Genomic DNA, 25,817 nt, shown 5'->3' on the forward strand with positions numbered 1-25,817 from the left:
AAGGCTGTGTGGAAAGGGCAATGCTGGAGTGCTTGTGTTTAGGAACTTCTCTTGGGGGTGGCTGTCTGTAGCCTTTATCTGCTCAGACTTCTTGCCTAGAGCAACTGGCCTGGCAGCTGATGAATTAGTGATCAGCCTCTGTATCTTTACCAAGGATACCAGGGATGTAGAACCTGTGCTCCTATGCCATTCATCTCAGTTGTTTTCCAAATTAGACTTTCTAAGCTGGTCTCTAGAACAATTTTTACTCATAGCCAAGTTAATTGTTTGAGTTTCCTCATAATGAATGAGCTAGAGTTCTTCTTGCTTTGCTATTGAAGTTTTGGGGAAGTTTGTTCTGGAGTAAAAAATTTACATGCCTCTCTTTCTCAGTCACTTCATCCTAGGTGCACTTTATAATAATTGCTCTGAGGAAGATCAGCTTCTTTGGATATCCTTGATCCCAAACATCAACATAGTCATCAAATTATGCCATTCTAGAAATTCTAAAACAGTAATTAACGTTTTCTTCTTATTATGGTAGGGCATTCTGCAAGGAGAGGTTTTCTCATGTACATAGAGGTTCCATATGAATATACGTTTTCAGTGCTGAAGCTTTCTGTCCTCATGAAGGAGGACAATTCCTAATGAAGATCAGAACTGTTTGGGGACTGGTAATGCAGACCTGAGCTGTCCGTTGAGGCCATGGTTAATTCCATTGCTGCAGGAGCACTGGGCTAAAAGGATCTTTGGCATCCACTATTGGTAAATTGAGACCAGTGTTTTGAGATCCTGATACTGTGGTTAACTCTCGCTTCTGTAGTCTTTGGCAGTGCTATGATCTATGTGTGCTAGAACAAAAACTGGTTCAAAGGTAGTTACTCATCTCTTTGTGCTGCCAGGCACTGAGTCAGCCCTCAAGAGCACCTCCATTCATCATTCTAGGGAAATGTAGTCAGCGGGCTGCAGGAGCTGAAATCACTGTTCAGTTCAAATAGCTAGTCTCTCCCAGGACTGGGATCATTCGTGTTGGCAGAGAACGTGGAGATGATTTTTTGATGACAATAATGTCAGTCTTGTCTTGGTGTCCTTTATGAACACTGCTAGTGCACATTTTAGTGCTAATCCATTAAACTAACAGATAATTTGTTGCTACCTCTGTTGGACTGACTACTTTCTGTTAATTGGGTTGTAGTAGACTTGGGTCTAAACGCTATGGCCTTAAGTGTGGTGTGAAAGGCAAAAGCCCCTGTGACTATTACAAAATGGGCTAATAATTTGATAGGTCTTGTTAGCTCATAGTGGTGTGAGAAGTGGGCAGGTCATTATGGCAAAGGGCCTTGAGGAAGCCTTTAGTGTTTTAGTGGACCAAGTCCAGTCTGTTCTAATGACTGGTTTATAAGGCCTTTTGAATGTGAACATTCGTGATATCTATCACTGTTTCTTCAGATTTCTTCAAGTGTTTGGGTTGAAATCTTTGAGGCTTCAAGTATCCACTTCTGTTGAGAGTTCCACACAGATTCTTTTCAATGGACTGGACCCAGATAGCATCTGGCCATGTCAGGTACTGTGCAGTGAACTTGTGTCCACCAGAAAAGCAGAGGTATCTTGGAAAGAATGTTGAAAACATAAGGTATCAGTACTGCAGCAGCATGCGAGGCACTCAGAGGATGCAGCTGCAGTCCTATACTTCAAACTATTGTTGTTCCTGAGATGACATAGCCTGCCTTTGCAAGAATGTCTTGTTTTATCCACACTTTAGCTATCCTCTAGTTAAGTGAACATCTCACAAACAGCTGTTAGAGGGTATTCAGTCTTTTCATTAGTATCTTTGACAGGAAAAGCATTCTCAGAAATAAAATCTTCTTGATACAGAGACTTAAATTATTGGGAGCCAACAGAGATCTTAAGCCAGCCAGAGCTTATTCCAGACAAGAGAAGAAAGCTATTCTGTGTCGTGGCAGCAGCCAGTTGTTTAATGATTTTTTGTGTCTGTGTGACATCACTGCCCTGAGTAAAGTTTTGGTGCAAGAAAAGGGGGGTCAGTGTTGGAGTACTAAGAGGGAAACTGTTTCCTGCCTATGCTGTAGAACAATTTCCACTACTAATTTCATCTTGAGTCTGAGGGAAGGATCATCTAAATGCTTGTAGGAGAATCCTCCACTCCTTCCCCTGTCATTCATGACTCTTCTGTCAGGAAGCCAACACAGACAAGCTTCATTACAGTAAGAGAGAGAAAACAGCTCTGTTGAGATTCCAGTCAGTCTCTTAAGAGCTTGCTGTGTTTGATTAACCTCTCCAGGCATTGTGCATGAATTGTAACAATCTATACGAAAAACCTGTGTTGCACATGAACACTAAGGAAAGCTAAAGCCCGTCTAATTTTGGTGTGGGGTTTTTTGCTGTTGTTGAAAGTTACTGTATTCTTCTTTGTTGGGTTTTGTCTTTCCCAGAGTACTACAAAATAGAGAGGATAGGTAGAATCTTGTTTAACTTCCACAAGTTTTATATGAGAATTTTCTGGTCTAATGATTTATTAGTGTTGCCTGTCTGTTCAGCCACCTTCTCTTGTGCTTCAATCTGAAACAAATCCTGAGAATCCCTCAGAAAGAAAGGTTTAGGAACCTTTCTAAGTGCATTTGTGAACTTACATGAGAAGAACTAATTGGGCCTGTCTTCTTTGGTCTTCTGCATGTGTTTCTTTAATAGATTTCTTAATTGGATCGAAAGACTTTTGGACAGTTTTTCAGTTCATTAAATGTTTTGAACTAGCTTCCATTTTATGTTCATTCTGTTTTGGAACTATGAAGTGCTGTAGAGAATCTTTGGCTTTTTTCCCCTTCAACATTGTTAACTCTGTTTTGATTACTCTTGAAGCATCTCTTCAGTGGTAATACCTGAACTGGATCCTGTACATGGGTTAGGGCAAACCAAAATTTTACTATTTTCTTCTGCATTCCTGAATGAGCTGATCCCTGAAGATGATGTTAATTACATCTAAAAATTCTGGTTTAGTGTTGTGCTGTTCTTTGGGGGGTAACTGAAATTTCATACTACCATTGTTCCTGACTCTCTGCCTTCAATGAGGTAGAGAGCTGGCACCATAGAGCTATCTGTGATAGCACTGCAGTTGCTGTCACCTGTCTTAGGCAGCTAGTAACATAGTCCTAATGGTCTATTTTCTCTCCTTTTTATTGAAATTACAGATTACAGAGACGTTCTGTTAGCGACTGGTACGGTTAACTTGCTGATCTAATTTGACAGGCTACTCTTAGAGAAGTAGCATCACTCCTTCACCAGGTGATCTGTTTCATATCCAGGATAATACATGGACTTTTCCCATCCTGTTAGTTTTACTTTCCTAAGACAGGAGTGATTCCTTCCTGGAAAGTCTGGTCATTCTTTCTTGGTGCTAATTCTTGAAGTTATAATGCTTCATGGAGTGGCACAGACACATCTGATTCAGTTACCTCCCCTGTTTAAAACCACACTGTTTAATTTTCCATTTCTCACTGTTACCTGTTTGTTACCAACTCTTGCTTTGTTCTTTACTTGAGTGTGCTGACTTGATAAAAGTCATGACTGCATTATTCAGAGCTGTATACTTTCTTTCCCAGTTTTTGGCTTTAAAATTCTGTGGTACTTGTAGTTTCCATCAAGCTTTAAGCGGAATTTTTTCTTCCATAGAGCAGCATTCTGTTCCAGTTTCTGACAATTCTGAAGTATCCCCTATGTTTTTACCATTTTGTGAGCCATGCAGCAAAACTGTCAACCTCTCTGGAACCTTGTTTGTTCAGACTTAACAAAAAGTGTTAAATTTTTAGTACATGGGACAAATGTGCTGTCATTTGGCACTTCCCCATAATCCCAGAGTGGCTTGGTTTGCAAGGGGCCTTTAAAGACCATCTTGTTCCAACTTCCCTGTCATAGACAGGGAGCCTTTCACTAGAACAGGTTGCCCAAAGCCTCATCTGCCTTGAACTCTTCTAGGAATGGGGCATCCACAACTTTTCTGGGCAAGCAGGTATGCTGCCTTACCACCCTCATTGTAAAATGTTTTCTTTATGTCCCTGTCTCAGTTTAGTTGCCCCCTGCCCTTTCAATATAACACATAAGAAGTAAATGCCTTTATACACAATTCCAAAATATTTAATAGCACATTATGTTACAAATATCAATTTCTTAAGAAGTAGTCTAAAGTTGTGGTAGGGGGAACAGTGCTTCTGTTCTTACATCAGCTTCCTAGTTATAAAATTTATAGTCTTAATACATTTACTTTTTTTAAAATTTCACTGTGATTCCCAACACACACATTCCCAACAGGATACTGCTCAACTGTTTTCTGAACTGCACTCCCAGATTGCTTTGGAGCAAAGCTAATACTTCAGTGATCTTCAGTAATTGCCTCTGGGTAGCAGTATCTGAGTCTAGAATCCCTTTAGCTTGAAGCACTTTTTAAAGTACTTTTAGAACATGACAGTTTTGGGTAGCTTAAAATTCTTAACTTTTATGGGTTTTACACTGGGTGAGCTCTTTCCTAAGACCATTTTGTATTTTATAACCTCTATGTGCTTCTGGAAAAGGTAGCAAACAGAGTTAAACTGTGTTCAATTGATGTATAATCTGATCTTAAATACTACTATAAAATGGATGCTGTTCTGGTTTCTGCATGATGGACAAGGATAGTTGTAGAATCGATGCCAGTGCCAAATTAATAATGATGGTGAAGCAGAAATACATATATACATTTATGTACTGGAGCAAAAGCTCTGGTGTCTGTCTTTCTTCCTGAACTGGAACCTCAGACCTCTGAACTGAAGGTCAACTGGTCACTTGAGTCCCAGCTGTGCCTCCTTACTGCTTCGAACAGCTTCTGTTGTTATTATGTAATGCCTGTTTGGGTATTCCAGCTGTTGCACACATGCAGATCCTTAAGAAGCCAACTCCCCCCATTCCCCCTTTTGCTATTCCAGTGGCTTATAGCGGCTTTTCACTGTAGAGTACACTTTGAATCCTGAAGAGTTTTCCTTCTGTTGTACCCTGGAGGGCTGTATCTATAAATTTTTTTTGTTCCAATGTTCTATTTAGAAATCCAGTGAATTCCTAAATTGGATTGTCTTTTGATGTGCTTCTGGTAGTGATATTAGAAATAAATATAACCCACAGCTGTACTGTCAGAACATTTCTAATGGGAATTCAGGTGATGAAGACTGAAGAACTTCAGACTGTAAAAGGAAAAAGAGGTGTATAAATTCAGCAATGTAATTACTTAATTTTTTTCCGTTTCCCTCCTTCCCTTCTTCTCAGTCTTTGCCAATTTCTACTATAATTGAAAGAGTAAAGGATAATTCTATGTGCTCCTTGTAAAGGAGATAATTTTGGGGTTATTCCAGAGTAGTCAGTCCTTTTTATTACAGTCTCCTTGAAGGGGTGGCATCACATAGATTTTCAGGTTCTCCTTGAAGCAGAGGGAGACACACAGACTTCTATCCAGCCAAGTGAATGGAAAGTCCCACCCAGACTTACTGTCCCTGAGGTGAATAGAAGTCGATGGAAACCCTGAGTTCTGTGAAGTTACACACTCTCAGGGTTGCTCTGTACAGAGCAGCAGGGCACACATTGTTGTGTGTAGTCTTGTACCATGTTGCTTTTTCTACATGATGCATAGTTTATTCATACCAGGATGAGACTTCATAGCTGCCATCTGCTTAATTGATATTTCCTTGTGTTGTGTTGAAAATGAAGCAAACACTTACAGAAATTACCTGAGGGAGCTCTGGTGACAAATTTTCACTTTGAGATGTTTGTTATGCTCTTGGAACTTCTCCTCTTTAATTCCCACTTGTTGTAGTGACCATGTGGCCTGTATGATCCTTGCACTGTAATTTCTACACTTCTGGGTGCTTCTGGAGTGTTTCTCATGGCAAGATTGGAATCCAGGTTGAGATGCCTAAGGCTTATACTTTATTACAAGTAAATTTATGGAAAAGGCAAATGCATTATCTACTGTTCTTTTGTATTTTAACACTATTAGTCTTCTTTAAAAGTTTAAAGCAGCAGCTGCTGCTGATGATTGTACTTTTTTCTAAATGCTTTTAAGTAGCTCTTTCTGAGAACAGCCTTTTTAATGTTATTCATAGTAAACAAGGTTGTTCTAAGAAATGATAAGAGCATGCAATTGTTTAAAAAGTAGCTATGGAAACTAGATGATTGTCAATTTAATATGAACATTCATTGCTTTCATTGGCTATGCTCCCTTCTTGAAACTGACATGCTTCACAGGCACTCTACAACATTTCTAATTAATTTAATTTTCTTTAGATGGGCAAAATATTCATCCTGATGAAGATAGAGTTTTAAAACATAGGACAACTGTTTGCTTAGTTTTCTGTTTGTTTTTTTTTTAAGTCAGAAATAGAATCTTTTTTCTCTTCCAAGCTGCAAATATCTGGTAAAGAAACTTTTCCTCTTGAAACAAGACCAAGAGTGGCAAATTACAGCTTTAAGTCATTTAGGACAAAATACTTGTCTCATATATGTTACAAAACATGTCCTGAAGGCTACAGGAGTTGTGTACCTAGACTTGAAGGTTCAGAGTTTAGTGGGCATAACTTCCAGTTTCTTAGATTACATTATTTACACTGCATGTCTAACACAAGTGGTTAAACAGTACCATTTTACTTAGATAATGACATTTTAAAAAATACTTGAGTAGCTATTTTCTCATTAAACGGGGTGGGGGGGGAGAGTCTTCCAGTTTAAAAGAATGAAACCAGAGACAATAAAAGCTGCTGATTGCCACACATTTCTTTCTGTTAAGTCTGTGGTGGCTGCACAGTTCTAGATACAAAATACCTTGGGAAAGCTGAAAGCTCATTCAATGTTTCTATTTCTACAAGTTTCCTTCAAAGCTGGCGTTAATTCTTGATGCTGAGAGGGGTAGATTATAAGCTCTGAGCATACTTGTTGTCAAGTTCCTTGACATGTTGAATTTGGTGTGGCTCTCCTACGTTTGTCTCTTGAATGTATTTGTGAAGTTCTAAAATACCAGTGACTCACATTGGAAGTCATTGCTGTTCTGATTCAACATCCTCCCAGGTACACAGAGTATAATGCAGTTAAAGTCATTCAAAACAGATTTATTGGCTTTCCTAGCTGTATAGAAAACAGTATGCATGTGCTCTTAAAATCTTTTTGACATAGTAATGCTTGCTAGAAAAGGCTTATTTGTCAACTTTTAGCATGCTTGACACAAGCTTCCAGAACTATTATTATTTGTGCTCTGCTCTTAAACACGTGCTATGAGGAACCATAGCTGCTTTTGGCTGGGGCTACGAAACTCACATAAATAGTTTTAGATTCAGTTAAACTATGAATTACAGTGGTTGTCTTCTGAAAACATTTAATTTTAATTGTCAAACTTGTTACAGAGAATTGAAGTAGTAATATGTGCCTCTATTGTAACATTCAAATGTCAGCTCTTGGCTTTTCTGATCCTTTCTGCTTCTCTTTCTCCCATCCCCTCTTATGTTATTGGGGGAAAAACCAAAATGAAATCAGAAAACCCCAATATCCTACATAGTTTAAATCAGTTGCAGTTGTTGTGTGCTATGTTTATTGTAATTATTTTTTTAAATTGTTTTATAATTTAGTGAAATTAAATTATTGTAGTTTGCATGCAGTACTCTGTGTGTCAGACTCATACAGAATGTTTTGGCATTCACAGAAGCTGTAGTTAAGAACTGAAGTTCTTAACTACACTAGGCAGGAAAAGTAGTTATGGCTGGAAGTACAGCCCAAATTTTACCCTTTGGTATGTTGTTATAAAATACTGTTCTCTTTACTGCTGTGTGTTATTTCACAGCTATTAATATAGCACTCAGAACTGGGAAAATGCAGAGCTTCATATAGTACAGAACAAGAGCAACTTGTAAGAATTACAGCTACAGAACAGAGAGCATGAACAAATTAAAGGGTACTTTGAAAATAAAAATACTCTCAGCATCCAGCTGATTAATTATAGTAGGAAATTGCTTTGTGTCCTGTAGTTTGAAATCGAATATTTTTTTAGGTGCTTGGTGCATTTTATCTTCATTTCTGTCAAGGAAGATAGTTGGGATATTTCTTGGCTAATTGTTAAGTATATTTGTGCTGTATCAAGAGTCAAGCTGAACTAAAAAAAGCTACTCTTTGATAACAAGCATGCACAGGAGATATTTTGCTGTAACTAGGTTGCTTTCATTGTGAAAACAAGACTCTACTATAACAGTTTCTATTTCCATGTATGTAGAACTCTGTGTATGAGGTAAAACTTGTTATCAGCTAAGAAGCAGCAGGCTGTAAGGATTCCAAAAGGTCAGCAAGTCAGCTCTGCTTATGAACATCCAAAGCCAAATAACATAGGTATATTGTGGCTCTTGTGTGGAGCTTTTTACTTTTTTCCCCACTCCCAACCTCGTGTTTCTTTTCCAGCCCTCAGTACCAGTTTGTTCTGTTGTGGGCTGATACTGGCAGCAGGGGGCTGCTATCTGCCTACCTAACAGTATCAGTAGTTGCCTATCATTATCCTGAGCAGGGTAATTGGACAAGCCATCTCTGTGTGCAGGATCTCTCTGTGCAGGATGCTCCTGGTATCTCCCTGTGACTGGAAGGAAGTGGGGTCTTGCACCAATCCATTTCTGGGCATCTCCCCTGGAAGGCAGGCTGTGGGTTTAAGTGCCTCTGGGTGATTCAGCCATGTCCCAGCTCCAAACAGAGCCAATCTCCATGTGACAGGCTGCAGGAGGGAGAGCAGGACTTGAGTCACTTCTGGTCAGCTGGAAGGGCAGAGCCAGGGCCTTCTTCCACCCAGCCTCTTGTCTCTGGCTGTGCACAGTGGAGCTGAGAGTGTTTGCTCTTTGGTCATGGATGTGATCAGCTGGGAGAAGGAAGGCATTTGAACAAGCTGAGTCCTAAAGTAGTGTTCAAAGTACTGGAGATGAGTAGCAACCCTTCCATCTTTGACTCTTTGTTCAAAAGTAGTGTGTTAAGCACAGGGATTCTAAACAGCTACTACTTTTCATCATTAAATTATGTATAAGAGTAGGTAACTATGGAATTTATTGCTGGAGTTTCCAAAAATAGCACTGAGCAGTAAGTCCTGCCAAAAAACTCAAAGTGTTGAGAAATACTAGCCAATTACAGGAACATTCAAGTGCTGGAAACAGGAAGAATGTGCTCAGTATCATCGTGATTCAGATTAGTGAAGTGGCCTGTGAATGTGTAATGTCGGTTTCATAGAATTATCCAGATTTTTCTGACATCCTGGTTGCTTTACCAAGGTAGAGGTGAATTTGCCTCAGGCAGAACCAACAATTCTCTTTGGCAGGAATGCCAGTTTCCAAAAGTTCAGAAGAACAAGTTCAGCCAGGCTGCTGAGGTTGTGTAATTCACAAACCAGCTGGCACCACAGAATGTTTCCAAAATACAGCCTATTATCAGTGATCCTGAGATGGTACTATTTTATTTATATTGCTACCATCTTAGTAGATTTTGATTGCAGGTTGTCTGTTTTAGTATGTTCATAAGGTTGTTTGATCAGTTTTATGATTCCACATGTATTAGACTGTGCAAACATTGTGAACAGTAAATTATCTGTTTGTTTTCGCAGGAAGCTGTCTTTGTCAATCATTCTATTTGAAAATACAAATTCTGACATGCTTTATAATTAAGATGCCTCTTTTAGTAACAGAATAATTTTATCCTTTTCTATGGAGCCCAAAATATGGCCAAATAAACGATGGTTTTTCAGTTCTGTTGAAACCATGTTTTAATTTTCAGAATTCTGTAATAGAATTCTAGAGGGTAATGCTGTACTTAATTTTTTCAAGTTAATAAACTTAGTTGTAAGACGTGCTCTTTCAAATTATACCATAAACAAATAAGTTTCTAGAGGTGAATTGTACATCCGACATTGTTTCTTTGTGAAAGGTGCATAATTGTTTGCTTTTTTTTTATTTTCCCCCCAGAAAATAAAAAGCATAAATAGTATTTCATGAAAACATTAAAAAAAAAGAAATAGTTACTTTCAGTTTTTAAATTTATTTTTATGTTTCTTTGTTACTGTGATGAATAACCAGCTTTAAAATATTGAAATTCTATTAAATATTTATTGATGGTATTCTTTAATTAGATGTGTTTATTTTGTGATTCATTATGCTTGCAGTTCCCTAGCTAAATAGTGTACTATTTCCAGAAGTGCAGTGTGCTTTTTCTGGTTTGCTGAGCAGTCGCTGGATGTTTCAAGATAATTTAAATTAAGTTTAATATATTTAGGAGTTCAAGCATGTATTTCTTTGAACTCATTAAGGAGGATAGAAAAAAGAACTCTAGCAGACAATTTCAATAATGAAGCACACAAATCAAAAGAATGTGAGGAGAAGATTTTAAATTGAGCCCTAAGGATGTAATTTCAAACACTTTATAACATGTCCTTTTTATAGTTTAGACTTGTTGGAATGACAGCATTTCAGCTGATGTTTAAAAACCATCCCTTATGCAACAGGGAGAAAAAGAAATAAGTATTGTGAAATGTGGTTTACTGTTATGGCTGTGTATAACATGAGCCTGTAAGTCACAAGCTTCAGCAACTTATAATAAATGCCTGGTATTGTGTATACATATTTGGTATATTTCACCAAAACTAAGGACTGGGACAGTATCAGAAAGAAAGAATGTATTGAGTTACATTTTCTCAAAAGTCATTCTGAAAAATATTTCATATAACAAAACCTGTAGTTCTAAAGGAGATCAAAATTTTACATGTAGAGAAAGAAGCAAAGTGAATTTTTGAGGAGAAATCAGAGACATCCTTAAAAACCAGAGGAATGCCTCACAGACTTCGAATTTACCAACTGCAAATAGGAAAACAAGCTATTCCTAGACCTCTGGAATGCAGTCTGGGCTTTTGGTCACGGTATTTTTTTTTAAAGGAGGCAGAGTGGTTTGGAATAGGAGATCCAAGTTCCTCCAGACATTTTAGGTTCAGCCGTGTGTTAGAAATGCTTCATAGCTGCTTTCTTGCAAGCTGAATTTGAACTGTAGGTGGACTTATTTTTGTAATAATGAATTAGATTGCTTTCACATCCTTTATCCCTGTGTTGATCATGGGCTGAAGTCAGGGATACAGTGTTCTTTAAGTTTGTTTGCATTTCACTGCCTTCCAGGGTGACAAATGTGGGTTTCAGGAACTAGAGCTAGGAAGCACGAGGCATCTCTGCTTTGGCATTCCAAGGCAGGGTAAGGAGCGCTGAATGTAGCATCTGTGGGTTTAAAGCCCAAGGATGCAAAGCTGTGTTTGACAAGCAACAAAGTCCTGGGATGAAATCATGGCCAGCAATGAAATAAATGAGAGTTCTGCTGTTGACTTCAGTGAAATTAGGATTTTATGCTAGTGTCTGGGAAAACAGCTTGTTTGAAAACCAGTTTAACTGTTTGGTTTTCTTTTGCTTATATGGACCAAGCAGTGCACCAACCTTTCAGTGTTAAAATCTTTGCAGTCTCTTATTAAATGGTGATGTAGATCTTTGTTTTACAGATAGGGAAGTGAAAAAGAAAAAATGTGTGCCAATTCTATGCAAACTTCTCTGTCTCTGCAGCATATTTATGGCTCAGTAGAGCACTATTGGTAGGAAAAATGTGAATTTCATACAGTTTAACCTTTGTCCTTGACCTCAATGCGCTAGAAAATCTTACCTTTTACCTAATTATTTTAGAAATAAAGCTAGGGCATAATTATGATAGTAATTATAATTATAGGATTTGTTGGGCTCATGAGCAGTGGGGGGGGTGAGGTACTACTGAGTTGAAATCTACACTCACTTTCAGCCCTGTAATTTTTTGCTGAAAATAATGAACATTTCTCAGACAAAAATATTACTGTCTTTATATTATCTAGGTTTGTTTTCTGAATAATTATTTTAAGACAGTTTTCAAGCAACCAGTCTTTTTATGGCAGTATTAAATTAAGCAAGCAAATTAGGAAAACCAGCCTATTTTTAAATCTAGATTCCTTGCATGCTGTTTTTAGATTTGCTAGCTGTACGAAATGTTGCAGTGATCTATATACGCCAACAGCTACTGTTGATGTACTAAACTTATTTTTTCTTTCTTTAATGTCTGGAATGAAAAGGAATATGTTGTTTCTCTCCTGATGCTGGGACACTAAACCAATACAGAAATGCTCCTAAAGTGCTCTTATTAAGCCTTAAAGTGATTAGTCATGTAGCTAAAATTTACCATAGCTGGTCTCCATTATGAAACAAGCTTGATAAGCTGATAAATAGCATTGTGGTGGTGTTTGATTATTTTTTATGGTATCTCTAGTAGAAGTATAAATAAAGCATGCTGATTTTTGTTAATCTGTTGTCAAGGTTCTCTCTGCAGAGAAATTTCTTAGGTCATGGCAGTGAATAAATACTTTATCAGTTCTGTTAGCTTTAGTCTGTTCTTTAGCTCTACTGAAGTGACCCTTTTACATCAAGGATCTTGTACTGACACAAAAAGGATGTAGGCAAAACCATGCTATTTCTTTGGATGTTATTTTTATGAATATACATGATGATGAACACATATTTATAATGCACTCATATATATGTATTTTTAGTGAACAACATGTTATTTAGCTGAATTTCAACAAACTACAATTCACTAACATTTTTTGAAATTGCTGCCCTCTGATCCTGCGTAAGTTTACTATCTTGGTTAATTAGAAAATCTTTTTCTTTGTGATGTTATGTTCAGACTATTTGTGTATATATGTCTCAAGGTTTTGGAAGCTTCTTTACCCCAAAATTAGGTTTCAAGTAAGTGTAACTGCTTGCTGCTGTCCCCCCTTTCTCTGGTTCTGCTCACAGTTGGAAACATTCCATTTTGGTGGTGACTTAATATGAAGGACAGTCTTTATTGCTCAATTTTGTGGTATGAAGAAATAGATCATATGAGTTGTTTATCTAGTTCAGCTAAGAAAGTAATTATGCATTTAAAAACTTAGATGTTAAAAGTACTCTTGGCTTAATGCAAATATTTTTTCTGTGTCCAAAACTTTTCACCACTAATCTTTTCACCCTCTGGGGTACAGCACAACGTGTACTTCTGTTCTTGTCGTGCATCATTTCCAGACTTCCCAGATGTGGTAGGAAGCTTGCCATTGTTTCATCACTTGAATTTAGGTGACTGCTGTGGAGGACTTGGTAAACTTTGGGTTTTGGGGTTTTTCTGACCCTCCATCTTTAGGATTGCTAAATTTTGTGTTGTAGCTTAGGAAGAGCATCCCCTATGGTGTTTCAGGGAGCGTATCCTGTAGCCAGTACAGTCTGTCAGAGCTTCTTACTGCTGATTTCATATACCAGAAAAAGCTTCTGCTGATGAATACACATACTGAAGATGGAGTCTGGATTTAATCTTGAAATTTTCAAGGCTTGCTCATCATAAATTATGCTTCTTGTCAAGTAAATTTAGAAAGCCTTCAGTAAATGTGGTTAAGATTCTTAATGTGCAACAACCATTTTCCCACTCAAACACAAAGACATAATTTGTTCTCCTGTGAGCACTTCTTCTGTGTAGTACTTGGGCACAGTCAGTATTGTATACATCTGCTAGTAGTTGCTTATGTAAGAAATCAGAATGTATTACAGAGGGATGAAGTGCTCCAACTTGCACACCTGGCACTTCTTTAGCAGGAGAAAAGTAAGGTCTATTTACATTTTTTATGATGTTAGGAAACTGATAGCCTTAAGCATAAGGATTTCTGACTTTTTTTCCCTGTGATCTTAATCAAATTTGAGGTTTTCTCATCAACCATTACACTGGCATTCCTGAAAGCAATAATGATCAATTATATATTGTCATAGTTCTGATTATGTGGAAAAGTATTTCTTTTTTTTAGTCTAAAACTTACTGCAGTAATTTTCAATTAATTTTCAATTTAAATTTTAATTTTGTGTCTTTCTCCCATGTATTCCCTAAAGAGTTTTCTCTGGAATCAGTTGGGCTTTTCCCTGCCTGTGCACTTTCTGGACACTCTTAGCCTTGTGAATATCAATGCCTTTAAAAGCTTTCCTTATTATTTTGCCTCAGCTCTTTGCACCTCAGTAATGCTTTGAGTTTTATCTTTTGATCCAATTTTGTAGGCTGGAGACTTTGGCTGGGGTGATGTGAGAGTCTCTTGGTTGTTTGGCTGTAGTCATCATAGACATCACATATGTGTGTGACACGTGCTGGTTGCTTCTGATGCACACTGTCATGTTCATCAGTGCCCAATTTCCTCTGCAGTCCAGGTACTCAGAGTCTTTGTCTCTCCTTGTCTAGCCACCATTAATTGTCTTGAGGGTTTGTATATTTTCCTACTTGTACATAGGTCTAATTTATAAAAAGGTTATAAACCGATGAGGTATTTTTTTATATCTGACTCCTTCTGAGAAACTTGGTTTATACCAGCAATATCATACTTGTAAAACATTTTCTAGACATAACAAGCAGTAGTGAGAAAACATTTATTGCTAATCCATCTGCATCTTTGCAAAAACTTGATGGGGTAGTTACTTGCTCTTTGCATTTATGTTTTTCGTAGTCATGAATTAACCTGTCAGAATATCAAATATAGGCCAAGGTTTTCAGTTCTTTACTAGCATTTTTACTTTTATTTAGGTATTATATTCCTAAATGACAGGTTTCTGCTTAATTCAGACAAGGATGTAAGTGTATTCCCAGAGAGCATTTATCTTGTGTGAATATAATTGCTAATCTGGAAGACAAAATAATAATGGAGGGTTTTCTGAACTACTGTAACAAAACTTATAGTTTTAAGTTACTTAATAACCTGAATGGAGGTATTATCGAACCATATATATGTTAATAGACTTCAAAAGGATATATTATAATTAATATATATTCAAGAAAATGAATCTGTTATGTTCTGTATATTTCCCCAGTTTAAGCTTACAGCACTGTTTAATAATCTAAGATTTCTTAGTAATCTCTTGTAATATAAATCTTCAAAGTTCTTTTCAAATTTCAAATAAATTACATCAACCTACTGGGCTCTTTGTCTCTTGTTTAGCGTGCTCAAGAATTTGAGTAGATTAGTAATGCATGGTTTTGCTTCGCAGCAGCTGTGCTCACTTGCCTTTATCGTATAACATCCATTGTGGGAGTTTGTTTCCATTTTTAGTTGTCATTTCAACATGCTTTTCTAATACCAAAGTCTGTCTCATGAGTTGACAGATTAGAAATTATCACTAGTTAATATGTCTTGATCCAAGTAATTTTTTTTATGACACCGTGTCAGTGTGACATGCCACTAGTAGTATGGAAACAAAACCAAATTTTCTGTAGAAAAGATAGTGTAAAACAGGAAAGGGAAAAACATTCATGAATTTACTGAAGACAGTATATTGAACTGACACAGTGCTGTGGTTAAGTAAATCTGCTGCTAGCGAATTTCATCTTGACTCAGTGCTGCAACATAGTGGATGCTTGGAGGGCAATTTCTTACTACAGGTGTTGGTGACATTAGCAGCCACTCTTTTAAAAGCTGGATTTGATAATGACAAAATATCTTACCTGACTGTAGGATTATCAATGTAGCATCCTGGAAAACAGCAACAAAAAACCCCAAAATGAAGAGTTAACCAATAAAAGCAGAGGAACGAGAACAAGTCAGCAATGCATGTAGGTTTTCTGTTGTGGGGGTTTTGCTTTTTTTGCCTCCTTGAACTTTACTGGTAAGAGCTGTGTGGAAAGTTGAAGATATGTGTATGGCTGGCAATCTATATAGAACAATCCAGATGTCAAATTAATTCGTCTGGATTTGTGAAGAGCTCCATTGGTTAAGTGTTAGTGAAAGTATGCATGAGGTAACAAATAATTTGTGGCTTCTAGTTGTTCATTTGGTGTGTGGTGAAATGAAAAGTTTGTGAATTGCTGTTACTGTGAGATTTAGACTCAGCTGTTTTCTGTTCATCATTGTCTCAGACTTCTCTAGCCTTCATGCATAGTCTTTCTTTGATGCTGGTTTAGGGTACTTAAGACTTAATGCTATAAGATTTTTTTTTTTAATTGGCGTCACTTGTATCTTGATGGCACTTTGGGAGTACGGTGAGGCAAACTTTTTATGTCTCTTTTAATGCAAAGACGCAATAGGCAAACATTGCCTTTATTTTACTGATAGAATTACCATTTATAGTTTAAGTTTTTACAGAAGGAATATTCTTCAAATTACAGAAGGAATATTCTTCAAATTTAATCTTTGAATGCTGCATTACGTGAGGAATGCTTGCCTGCTGCTGCATAACGTGCAAGAACTGTAGCTTCCTTCAGCTTGTGTGACTGAGCATCTGTAGTGTTGCTCTGCTTCTGAATATTTAACCAAGAGATACATTTCTCCTACCTTAAGAGCTCTTTCTGCTTTTTGACATCTAGGAAACAAATCATTGCTTGTGATTCTGGAAAACTCAGTGTATTTCTTTAGAGACCTGGAAGAATGTTGATAATCTACACATTTCAGTTTGTGTTGTATGTGAAAAATGAGGTGCATCAACAGAGTCATAGTTGGGCTCTTTTCAGAGAATTTTGTTTCACAGACCTTTAGTTCAGCTCTTACACCAGGTTATGCTGGCAAATGGGATCCAACCAATGAACAATTCAGTTGAGCCTGCAAATACAGGGCTAGCTTTATGAGCAAACACTGAGGAGTTAGATAATCCCTGAAAGTGTCTTGGACAAGGCTTTTACCACAGAAATTACATATAAGAGGGGCAAAACTGGTACTTGTGGATAAAAGTTAATGTTTCATATTTCTGTGTGAACCTTTATAAACAACTTTGAATTCCTTTTTACCCTTTATATCTTGGTGTAGATTAATTATCTCTATTAAAATTTGTTATATTTGTTGTACTACCTCATTTACAAACCAAATCAATTTGATGATAATTGAAGAAGATATTTTTAATATTGTAAATAATATTCTAACTCTTTAGGTGGTAAAAAAAGTAGGAATTAATAACTTGATGGTATTATTTGAAAACTATTTAATCATATCCAAACTACTGTCTTTGCAAAATTTTGCCTGGGGAAAAAATGTATTGCAGAGATATAAATCAAAGCGGTTTTATAAAAAATATATTAATGCAACATTGTAGTGTTGTTATTGTAAGACAGGCAGGTCAGGTCTTAGTGCTTGTTTTGCAGTGTTTGTACTGTATTTCAGGGACAGGACTTTTAAATATGCACAAAAAATACATGTTTGCACATAAAATCAATTTTTTGCAGATCTTTTGCAATGGTAAAAATAAAGGAAAGCTGAATGCTTCTCTCTTTCATCTTTGGTTACTGGTAGGACCTTATGAAATAGCCATCCTTGATTGATGATGGGTATGTGATGGGTATGATATTGGAAAGGGCTTTTGAGAAATCCCATCTGTTCATCATCAGCTGGGAAGTGAAACTTTTTCGTGTATCTTAAAAAAAAAAATAGATATATCAGAGAAGCAGTGTAAGGAGGAAACAGCTGGCAAAGGTCAGGCTGAACTAGCAGTTGAATTTTAACAATTTACGGGGGGGGGGGGGGGGTGGTTCTATTTCCATGCCTTTTGAACTGGCCTGCATATTTTCTTTACTATCTCATAGTTTTAGAAAATACTGGTTTTCTTCTCCTTTTGATTTTTCATTGTGGCTTTGGGAGGAGGTAATGAAGAAGGAATTAATTAGTTTGTTTACGTGAAGCAGTAGTGTTAACAATTCATATTTTCTGAAATGTTGCTAGCTAGGAGCCAGGCATGGGAGCGTCAGGCTTAGAGTAAATAAAAGAAAGAAAGCAACCGGAGTGAGATTTGTATTAGTCTAGTCTAGACAGTACTTTTCATGCCAAATGTTGTCGATCTTATTTCTGCTTGCCAGAGTTATTCTAATACATTACATTCTTTCTCTGGTTTATCAAGCAAGAGAGCTTTCTTTTGCATGATAGCTGAAAATGTTTCTTCTTCCTCTGCAGTGCTCTTGCAACCTTATTAGTATTTATCTTATTGTTTGTTTGTTGAAGGTGCAGTTAGACATTTGTTTATCTGCCTGGCGTACACTTCAGGAATGGAGTTTTTGTCAAGTTTATTAAGTTAATGTCAGTTATATACCAAGTTCATCCAAACTGAGCAGAAGTATTTAAGAAAAATGGTCTAGACAAGTATTAACTTTGGCTTTGTGTGATTATTGTAAGCAGATAACTTGGTGATTTAGATTAGGTGGTTTAGTCTGCATTGAAACAAAAATTAACAACTTGCACATCATGTGGAGATGTTTCCTTTTAAAGAATTGGATTGATAAAGTTTACAGCTTTCCTGTGTTGTACTGAGTAAGCCACTGTTGGAAAACAAAGCTGCCAGTGATTTATTAACATTCATATTTAATGCAAACTAAATTAAGGAAGAAAATTATAATACCTGAGAAGGATGGAAAAGGAAACTTTTGTAAATTATAGTGGCTAAGATTTTAGCCTCCAACATAGGGCGTTCATGGTTTTGGTGTGGCATGGTGTGTTGTTGGGTTTTTTACATGATTTTTAAAAAATATTTTTATAATTTCAAGTGTTATGAATGGACTTTTGTAGGCTCACGGTTGCGCTTCAGTGTGGCTGGATAGGTGGCAAGATAAAGGGTAAATAAAAATAAAAGGACCTAATACAAACAAACAAGGAAGGTCTTGTTTGAACATGTGAAGATTGGGGCAGCCTTGGCTACAGTGACCAGGACATTGTGGAACTCAATATCTTACATGAAGGAAGAGGGACAGCAATTAAGATTGCAACCCTGGACTTCCAGAGAGTTAACTTTAGCCTATTCAGGGACTTGTTTTGACAAATATCTTTGGAACGTACCTTCAGGGAAGAGGGATCCAAGACACCTGGTCAGTATTCAAGCTTTATTTTTTTCGGGCTCAAAAATTGTGTATCCTGATGAGAAAGAAATTGAGAAAAGTGGGCAAGAGACCTGTATGGATGAACATAGAACTCCTGTCAGTACCCAAGCACAAGTGAGAGATACACAGGAGAAGTAAGCAGGGACAGACCACTTAAAACATAAATAGAGGTGGTGTCAGAGTATGCAGAAATGCAACAAGGAAGGCTAAGGCCCATCTGGAATTAAAAACCTGACCAAGGATATTGAGTACAGGAAGCAAATACATCAGTAACAAATAGGAAATTAAGGAAAATGTGGGCCTGTTTTTAAACAAAGTGGGAACTCTGGTAACAGAGAATACAAAAAAGGCAGAATTACTGAATGCCTTCTGTCCATCAGTCTTCACTGACAAGACCAGCCCTTATGAATCTCTGACCTGGGACACCAGGGAAAAGGAGTGGTGGAAGGAAGACTTCACTTTGTCGAGGAGGATTGGTTTAGAGATCACCTAGGCCAGCTTGACATCCAGAAGTCCATGGGCCACGATGGGGTGCATCTATGAGGGCTGAGAGAGATGGCAGACATCACAGCTAGGCCACTCATAGTCATCTTTGAAAGGTCATGGCAGTCATAAGTGGTGCTTGAGTACTAGAGGAAAACAAATGTCACTCCAGCCTTCAAGAAGGGCAAAAAGGAGTCCCCAGGCAACTACTGCCTCACCTCAATCTCTGGAAATATAATGGAGTGCCTTGTTCTGGAGGCCATCTTTAAGTGTGTGGAAGACCAGAAAGTGACCAGGAGTAGTCGGCATGGATTCACTAAAGGTAAATCATGCTTGACCAACCCAATTGTCTTCTACAGTGACAAAACTGCCTGGGTGGATGAGAGGAGAGGAGTGAACATTTTCTACTTGGACTTCACCAAGCTCGTCAACACTGTCTCTCACAACACCCTCGTAGGCAAACCTGGGAGGTGCTGGCTGGAGGAGTGGACAGTGAGGTGGTTTGAGAACTGTCTGAATGACAGAACATTTGACCAGGTCCCATATTGTTCACTCATTCATCAATGACCTGGATGAAGGGGTAGATGCCTCCTCAGCAAGTTCACTGATGACACAAAACTGGGAAGATATCTCTGGCCTATACCACAGGGTGCTGTGCAGAAGGATCCTGACAAGCTGGACGATGGGCAGAGAAGAACTGTCTGAAGTTCAAAGGCAAATGAAGGGTCCTGTACCAGTACAGGCTGGGGTCTGATCTGCTGGATAGCAGCTCTGCAGACAGGGAACTGGGTGTCCTGGTGGACAACAAGCCATCCATGAGCCAGCAATGTGCCCTTGGGGCCAGGAAGGCCGATGGAATCCTGGGGTGCATTAGGAAGGGCAGTGCCAGCAGGTCAAGGGAGCTGATCCTGCCCCTCTGCCCAGCCCTGCTGAGGCACATCTGCACTGCTGAGTCCAGTCCTGGCTCCTCAGGACAAGAGAGACATGGAGCCCCTAGAGTGGGTTTGAACAGAGGGCGGCAAAGGTAATTAGGGGACTGCTAATCAGAGATCATTAGGAAGACCCTGCTTGAGCAGAGTTTGACCCCAACAGTGGTCCCTTCCAACCTCAACCATTCTGGGATTCTGTAATGCTTTACAATTGATTTTGACCTTAACAGAAAACACTCAGCCACTTAAATGGCAGCATCTGTATCTAGTATTTTGATCTCTGCTGTCAAGTCCTGCTTCTACATTCAGCATAGACACTTTTATGTTCAAAACCAGAAATGGATGTCCTTATGTGTAGGCATCAAATGGGGTCCATTAGAAAAAACTAGCTTGTGCAGGAGTGATTGCAGTGATTCTTCAAAGAAATTAAATTCATATGTAAGCAGTACTGAAGGCAACAACTTCAGTTTTATCTCAAGCTGAGGGTTTCCTGGTCATACTTTATCAGACTGTGTTATATTCCAAGCCTGACCTCCAATACCAGTGAAGGCTGTCTTTTGATCTTCTGATAGGAACCCTAAAGACAACATAGAAAATACAGTATTTTCTCTTAGTCTGGCAAAAGGACTTGTACTGAATGTAATGAGACTGTGTAAGTACTGTATTAGAAACATTGACTTGGAGACAGCCTGAGCAGTTATGTTTCTGTTCTACATAGGAGGCTTAGAATGTCACTATTAATGAATGCTCTTGTTGACTTGGATCAGTTTGAGAAAAAGAGCATCTGTGTAGGACAAAACCCCATTGTTTGTTCTAACCACAAATCCATTGGCTACAGCAGTTACTAAGCATCTTGAATAACATGACCAAGGAGTTAGGCATTGCTTTGGAGATAGGGGCTGGCTCAGGCTCCACATGTTAGAAAACAATTCAGTAGTCATCTAAGTTCTTAGCTGAAACTCTGCAGTCTCACCTCTGTGGGGAAGTGCTGTTCAGCTGTCCTTTATAACATAGGGTTCATGACTTATTCTCAGAGGACAGTTATTTACCCTGCAGAACTGTGGCTCTGAGGGATGATTGTTTCAAATACCATAATTTTTTTCCCATTTTTCCATTTTTGAAGACCGAACTAGTTACAGACTCTCAGCTGAGAATGCAGTAAAGGAGGCTTACAGCATCCCACTCTGTATGCCTTCATTTGATCAAAGGATGATGCAGTCCTGATAGCCACTGTTATTAGGTTAGTAATTGATTCTACTCTCCAAGGTGTGTGTGTCATTGCAATCTGGTCTGCACCAGCTATGACTGCTTGAAGGTGTGTTATTAGTAGATTTGTTACTTGCTAGATGGTGGGATTCTTCAGCCTTGGGGTTGCAAAGCAGCTTGCAGTTTCATTGCATGTAGCTAAGAGCTGGCCAGTCTGCTGCCTTATAAATTGCTGGAAGAGTGAAGGCCAGTTTGTTAGTGAAGAAATTATTCCTACTGCTGATGGTTGCTAAATAACCAAGGACTTTTTGATAGGGAGAGGAGCGAATTGTTATTGTAAGTTGGTATGGCCTTGTGCAGTGAAAAGCTGAGGTCATAGGGAGGAATCTAAACATGTGAGTCAGGATTAGCAGTGAGAGAATCCTGAGCTTGAAGGAATCTTCTTGTTTAACAGGAAGGAAAATGGTTTTGCTGTTTAGGGAGGCCATGTGGTTATGGGACATTTGTGGCTATGGGACATTTGTCAGAGATGTTCAATAGTGCAGGCAAAGAGAAAGTGGATGGGCAAAGTAATGTGACTCTGGGACACAAACCTTGTGATTAGGTGAGAAACATCTGAAAAAGGGGAAGAGGAGCAGTGCTTTGCCCTTTGACTAGAGGGATATGCTGAAGAAGGTAATGATTTCTGGGAACAGAAGGGGAAAGCCAGATGGGTTTAGGTTCTACTTAATATACCTTCTGTGGAATGAGAGTTGTAAAAAATGGAATAAGGTTTGAATGCATTATTGCTTCTCTGCCCTATTTGGAAAGCTCAGTGTTAACAAATTTGAGCTGCAACTCATTTTGATCAGGGCTTTTCCCTGTTCCTTCTGTTTTCTGAGCTGTCATGATATTTCTCTTGCCATGTTAAAAAGAAAGTTATATAATCCCTGCAGTCTTTCTTTCTTAGGAGTTTGAGCTGACAAGACAATGAGGGTGCTAAATGCTTGGAAAATTAGGTGCTTACTTCTAAGGTAGTAGGTTTCCCAAACTGTATTTTGAGAATTTGGAGTACAGTTGAATGTGTCTTCAATTTTTTTACAAGTAGTTTCTAAGTCTAATTTATTAATTCTTACATTGTTTTGTCTTTTCTATCTCTTTCCAAAACAGGATGATACCCCTTTCATCTCAGACATTAATGATGAATCTTCATCATGGCCAAACACAGGAATATGTGATTAAGCCCAAATACTATCCAGTAAAAAAAGTGATTTCAGGAGAGCAGTCCACTGAGGGCTCATTACCACTGAGGCTGGGCCAGGATCAACCTGCATCCCCTTTGCGATGTGAGTACAAAAAAAGCATATTCCCTTCTCTCCCCCCACAAAGCCCCCGCTCCCTGCTTTTTTAAGATCTTGAAATTTTCTGCAGTAACACTTGAAGACAGAGAAAGGTTAGAACAACTCTATGTGAGATTTCTTAGGTTAGCAAATGCTCCAAATTTCCAATTTCTGCATTTTGTGCAGAAACAAAACAGATTTCCTGGATGAGAAAAACAATTGAATCTGATTTGCTGTTGAAAATTTATCATGTTGTTTCTAGATAATAGTTTTTTCTTCAGAAAAGGGTGCTTTGTGAATGCTTTGCTAGAATAGGCACATCTATGAGTGTAGTCAGTGTCAGTATGATGGATACCTTTTTGGAAAGCTGGAGTTCAGGACTGTGGTCTCATTGGTGACTATTTTTCTCTATATTTAATTTATTACGTGTTTATGAACTTCTGCACAGTATGGAGCTGTCTGAGAGTTTCTGCTTCATATTTATAAAAAAAAGATTGTGTAGGTGCCCAGCTTGTGGCCTTGGCTCATGCCCCATTGTGTGCAGAGCTTGAGGACAAGTTTTGGCTTAGAAGATTAAGAGCTTGATGAATTATGGGTTAGGTATTACAGAACGTCTGCTGGCTTGATTTGGAGAAAAGTTCCTGCAGCTGAATAATGGACTGATTAACATTGAGACCTTTAGGTACTTGCAGTCTCCTGACAGACTTCCTTTGCTGTAGCACAAAGAATTATGTTCTGCTGAGGTTTTAGAGAAGAGACTTTCCTTCTAAAGCTTTACCTAGAATTCCTTTGTGTATATTTGCATTTCTGCATTGCTCATCTTTATGGTCTGTCCATTTACACTTCAATGCAACTCCCTGCTTCCTTTTCTTCAAATGTAAGTTTGTTGATGGTAAATGAGACTATTGGCTCTAATGGGAAGAACAGTGGGCAGCTGGAGGTCTTTCAATTAACATTTTCAGAGTGGTGAAGTATACTTCTAGCAAAGCACTATCTCCCTTTCTTAGAAGTTTCAGAAAAATTTATATTTTTTTAGTCACACTGTCAACATCAAGCAGTAGTCTCTTTTATAAATAAGATAATACTGCTTTTTTTCCAGTCAGCAGTTGTTTTCTTTCAAATAAAATATTAATGGCCACTGGGATTGGATTGTGACCATCTCTCATGACTCTTATTAGTCAAATGTTTACAAATTCCAGGTTTTATAGTTCTCCAGTATTTGGTGTGACTGTTCCAGGCTGGATTCTGACCAAAAAAAAAAAAAAAATCATCTTTCCTATTGGCTCCATTTTTCAGGCTGTTTAAGTCATTCTACATTCAATACACTCAGTGGTACTCACAAGTATCAAACTGCTGCTAAATGGATGGATTCTGTGAGTTGGTTTTTTTCCTTCTGTGGTAGCGTAAGGAGAAGACTATGCAGCTGTAAGATGAGGGAGCCAGTTCTTCTAGCTCTTTCTAGCTTATTTGAGTCCACTGTTACTTACAGTGCTCTGAGGGACATGACTAGGAGAAGGAAAACCAAGAGCTGAAGACTGGACTGGTTTTTATCAAATTCTAATAAGCCCCTTATTGAGCAGTGCATTAGTAAAACATTCTACCCTTATTGAAAAGCTTGTGAATCCTAAAACAGCCAGAGGACAAGTATTAAAAAGAGTTTCTATGGCCTGATAAGATCAGCCATGACTTAAGTGTTGACTCAGAGGTAAAATGCAAGCTATTTGGATTTTGTCAAAATTTGTGATTTTGAGCTCAAATTTCTGAGCTCTCTGTCAGCCTAAAAACTAGTCTCATTACCTTTTTCACCTGTTTTCTACATCTGTGTGGTGGGATTTGGTGACAGCAATTTCTGATGAAGCAGTTCAGATATCTGCTAGTACAGAGTGCAGTTTGAGCTGTATGTTGTTGGAGTCTAGGATTATGTACTGCTAGCCTGAACAGGAGACCTAGAACTTGGCCTGCCATATCTGTTTGGGTTTTCTGGTTTCTGGAGGTACTGGGATGAACTTGAAGATTAGAAGACTGCTTGTTTTCATAAAAATTGAGTTAAAATTTCAGCTGTCAGTATTTTAATGTTAGGGATGTTTCAATTAACTATGGTGAGCTAAGATTAGGATCTGAAACCTCATGTCAGGTGTCCTGTGATAACCATGAATATGCAGTTCTTAGTCCTGTTTTGACCAGAGATGGACTGTGTGAATTAGTTCATACTTATGGTTGATGTTCATTGTCTCGCTAATTTATGAGTGTGGCAGATGATCTCATGGTGTTTTGTAATTGCTCTTAAATGTATAATCTTATTTAATGGGACAGACTCTTACTTCATTGAGCAGAGGAATTGGTAATGGTGATATGGAGATACTTGAAAAGGAAGAGGGGGAAAATGTAATAATTTTATTAAAAAGCAGAGGCCAGAAAGTAAGTACCAAATGCTTCACAACTTTTTTTTATGGTAATATTAAATAAAATTTCTTTAGAGATGAGAAGAGTAGCCAGGTAATACTTGGTAGCAATGCCTAAGAGTTCAAGGCTATCAATAAACATGGAGTGCAAAGCTGCTCATTCTGTTGGGTTTTTATGAGCATTTCTATGCATTTTACTTCAAAATATTAACACTGTGCCAGAGACTGGCAATTGTGAAAAATGTACCCCATAGAGTAAATTTACTTCTCTAGCTGTAGCTGCAGTTGGTTTTGATTTTTCTGGACTTCTATAGATTGTTTCAATCCAGTGATATAAAATGGGTAGTCTTGAACCTGGAACAAGTGTCAGTCTTTTGTTACCTTTAGGGACAGGTCTGTCCTGCTAGAAACAAATGAGATGTGGGGTACTGGTACACTGGGAAGAAAACTGCCAAACATGACCAAGTGCTTCTGAGCGTCTTCTGATTTATAGGAAGTCAGTCATGTTTAAATGCCCGATCACAGTGTTGTCAGATGAACTTTTGGATATGCTG

At 38.1% G+C, this 25,817-nt stretch overlaps 1 protein-coding gene across 1 annotated transcript in view; it reads left to right on the top strand.

Moving 5' to 3' along the window:
* The window catches only part of LTBP1 (latent transforming growth factor beta binding protein 1), a 188,412-nt gene that overhangs the window by 24,832 nt on the left and 137,763 nt on the right, over positions 1-25,817 (top strand). Inside the window, exon 4 of the mRNA XM_036381048.1 lies at positions 22,692-22,867. Coding sequence (XP_036236941.1) covers positions 22,692-22,867 — 176 coding nt within the window. The remainder of the gene's footprint in view (positions 1-22,691; positions 22,868-25,817) is intronic.

The sequence above is a fragment of the Molothrus ater genome, chromosome 3, assembly GCF_012460135.2.
Source record: "Molothrus ater isolate BHLD 08-10-18 breed brown headed cowbird chromosome 3, BPBGC_Mater_1.1, whole genome shotgun sequence".
In the NCBI taxonomy this organism is placed as follows: domain Eukaryota; kingdom Metazoa; phylum Chordata; class Aves; order Passeriformes; family Icteridae; genus Molothrus; species Molothrus ater.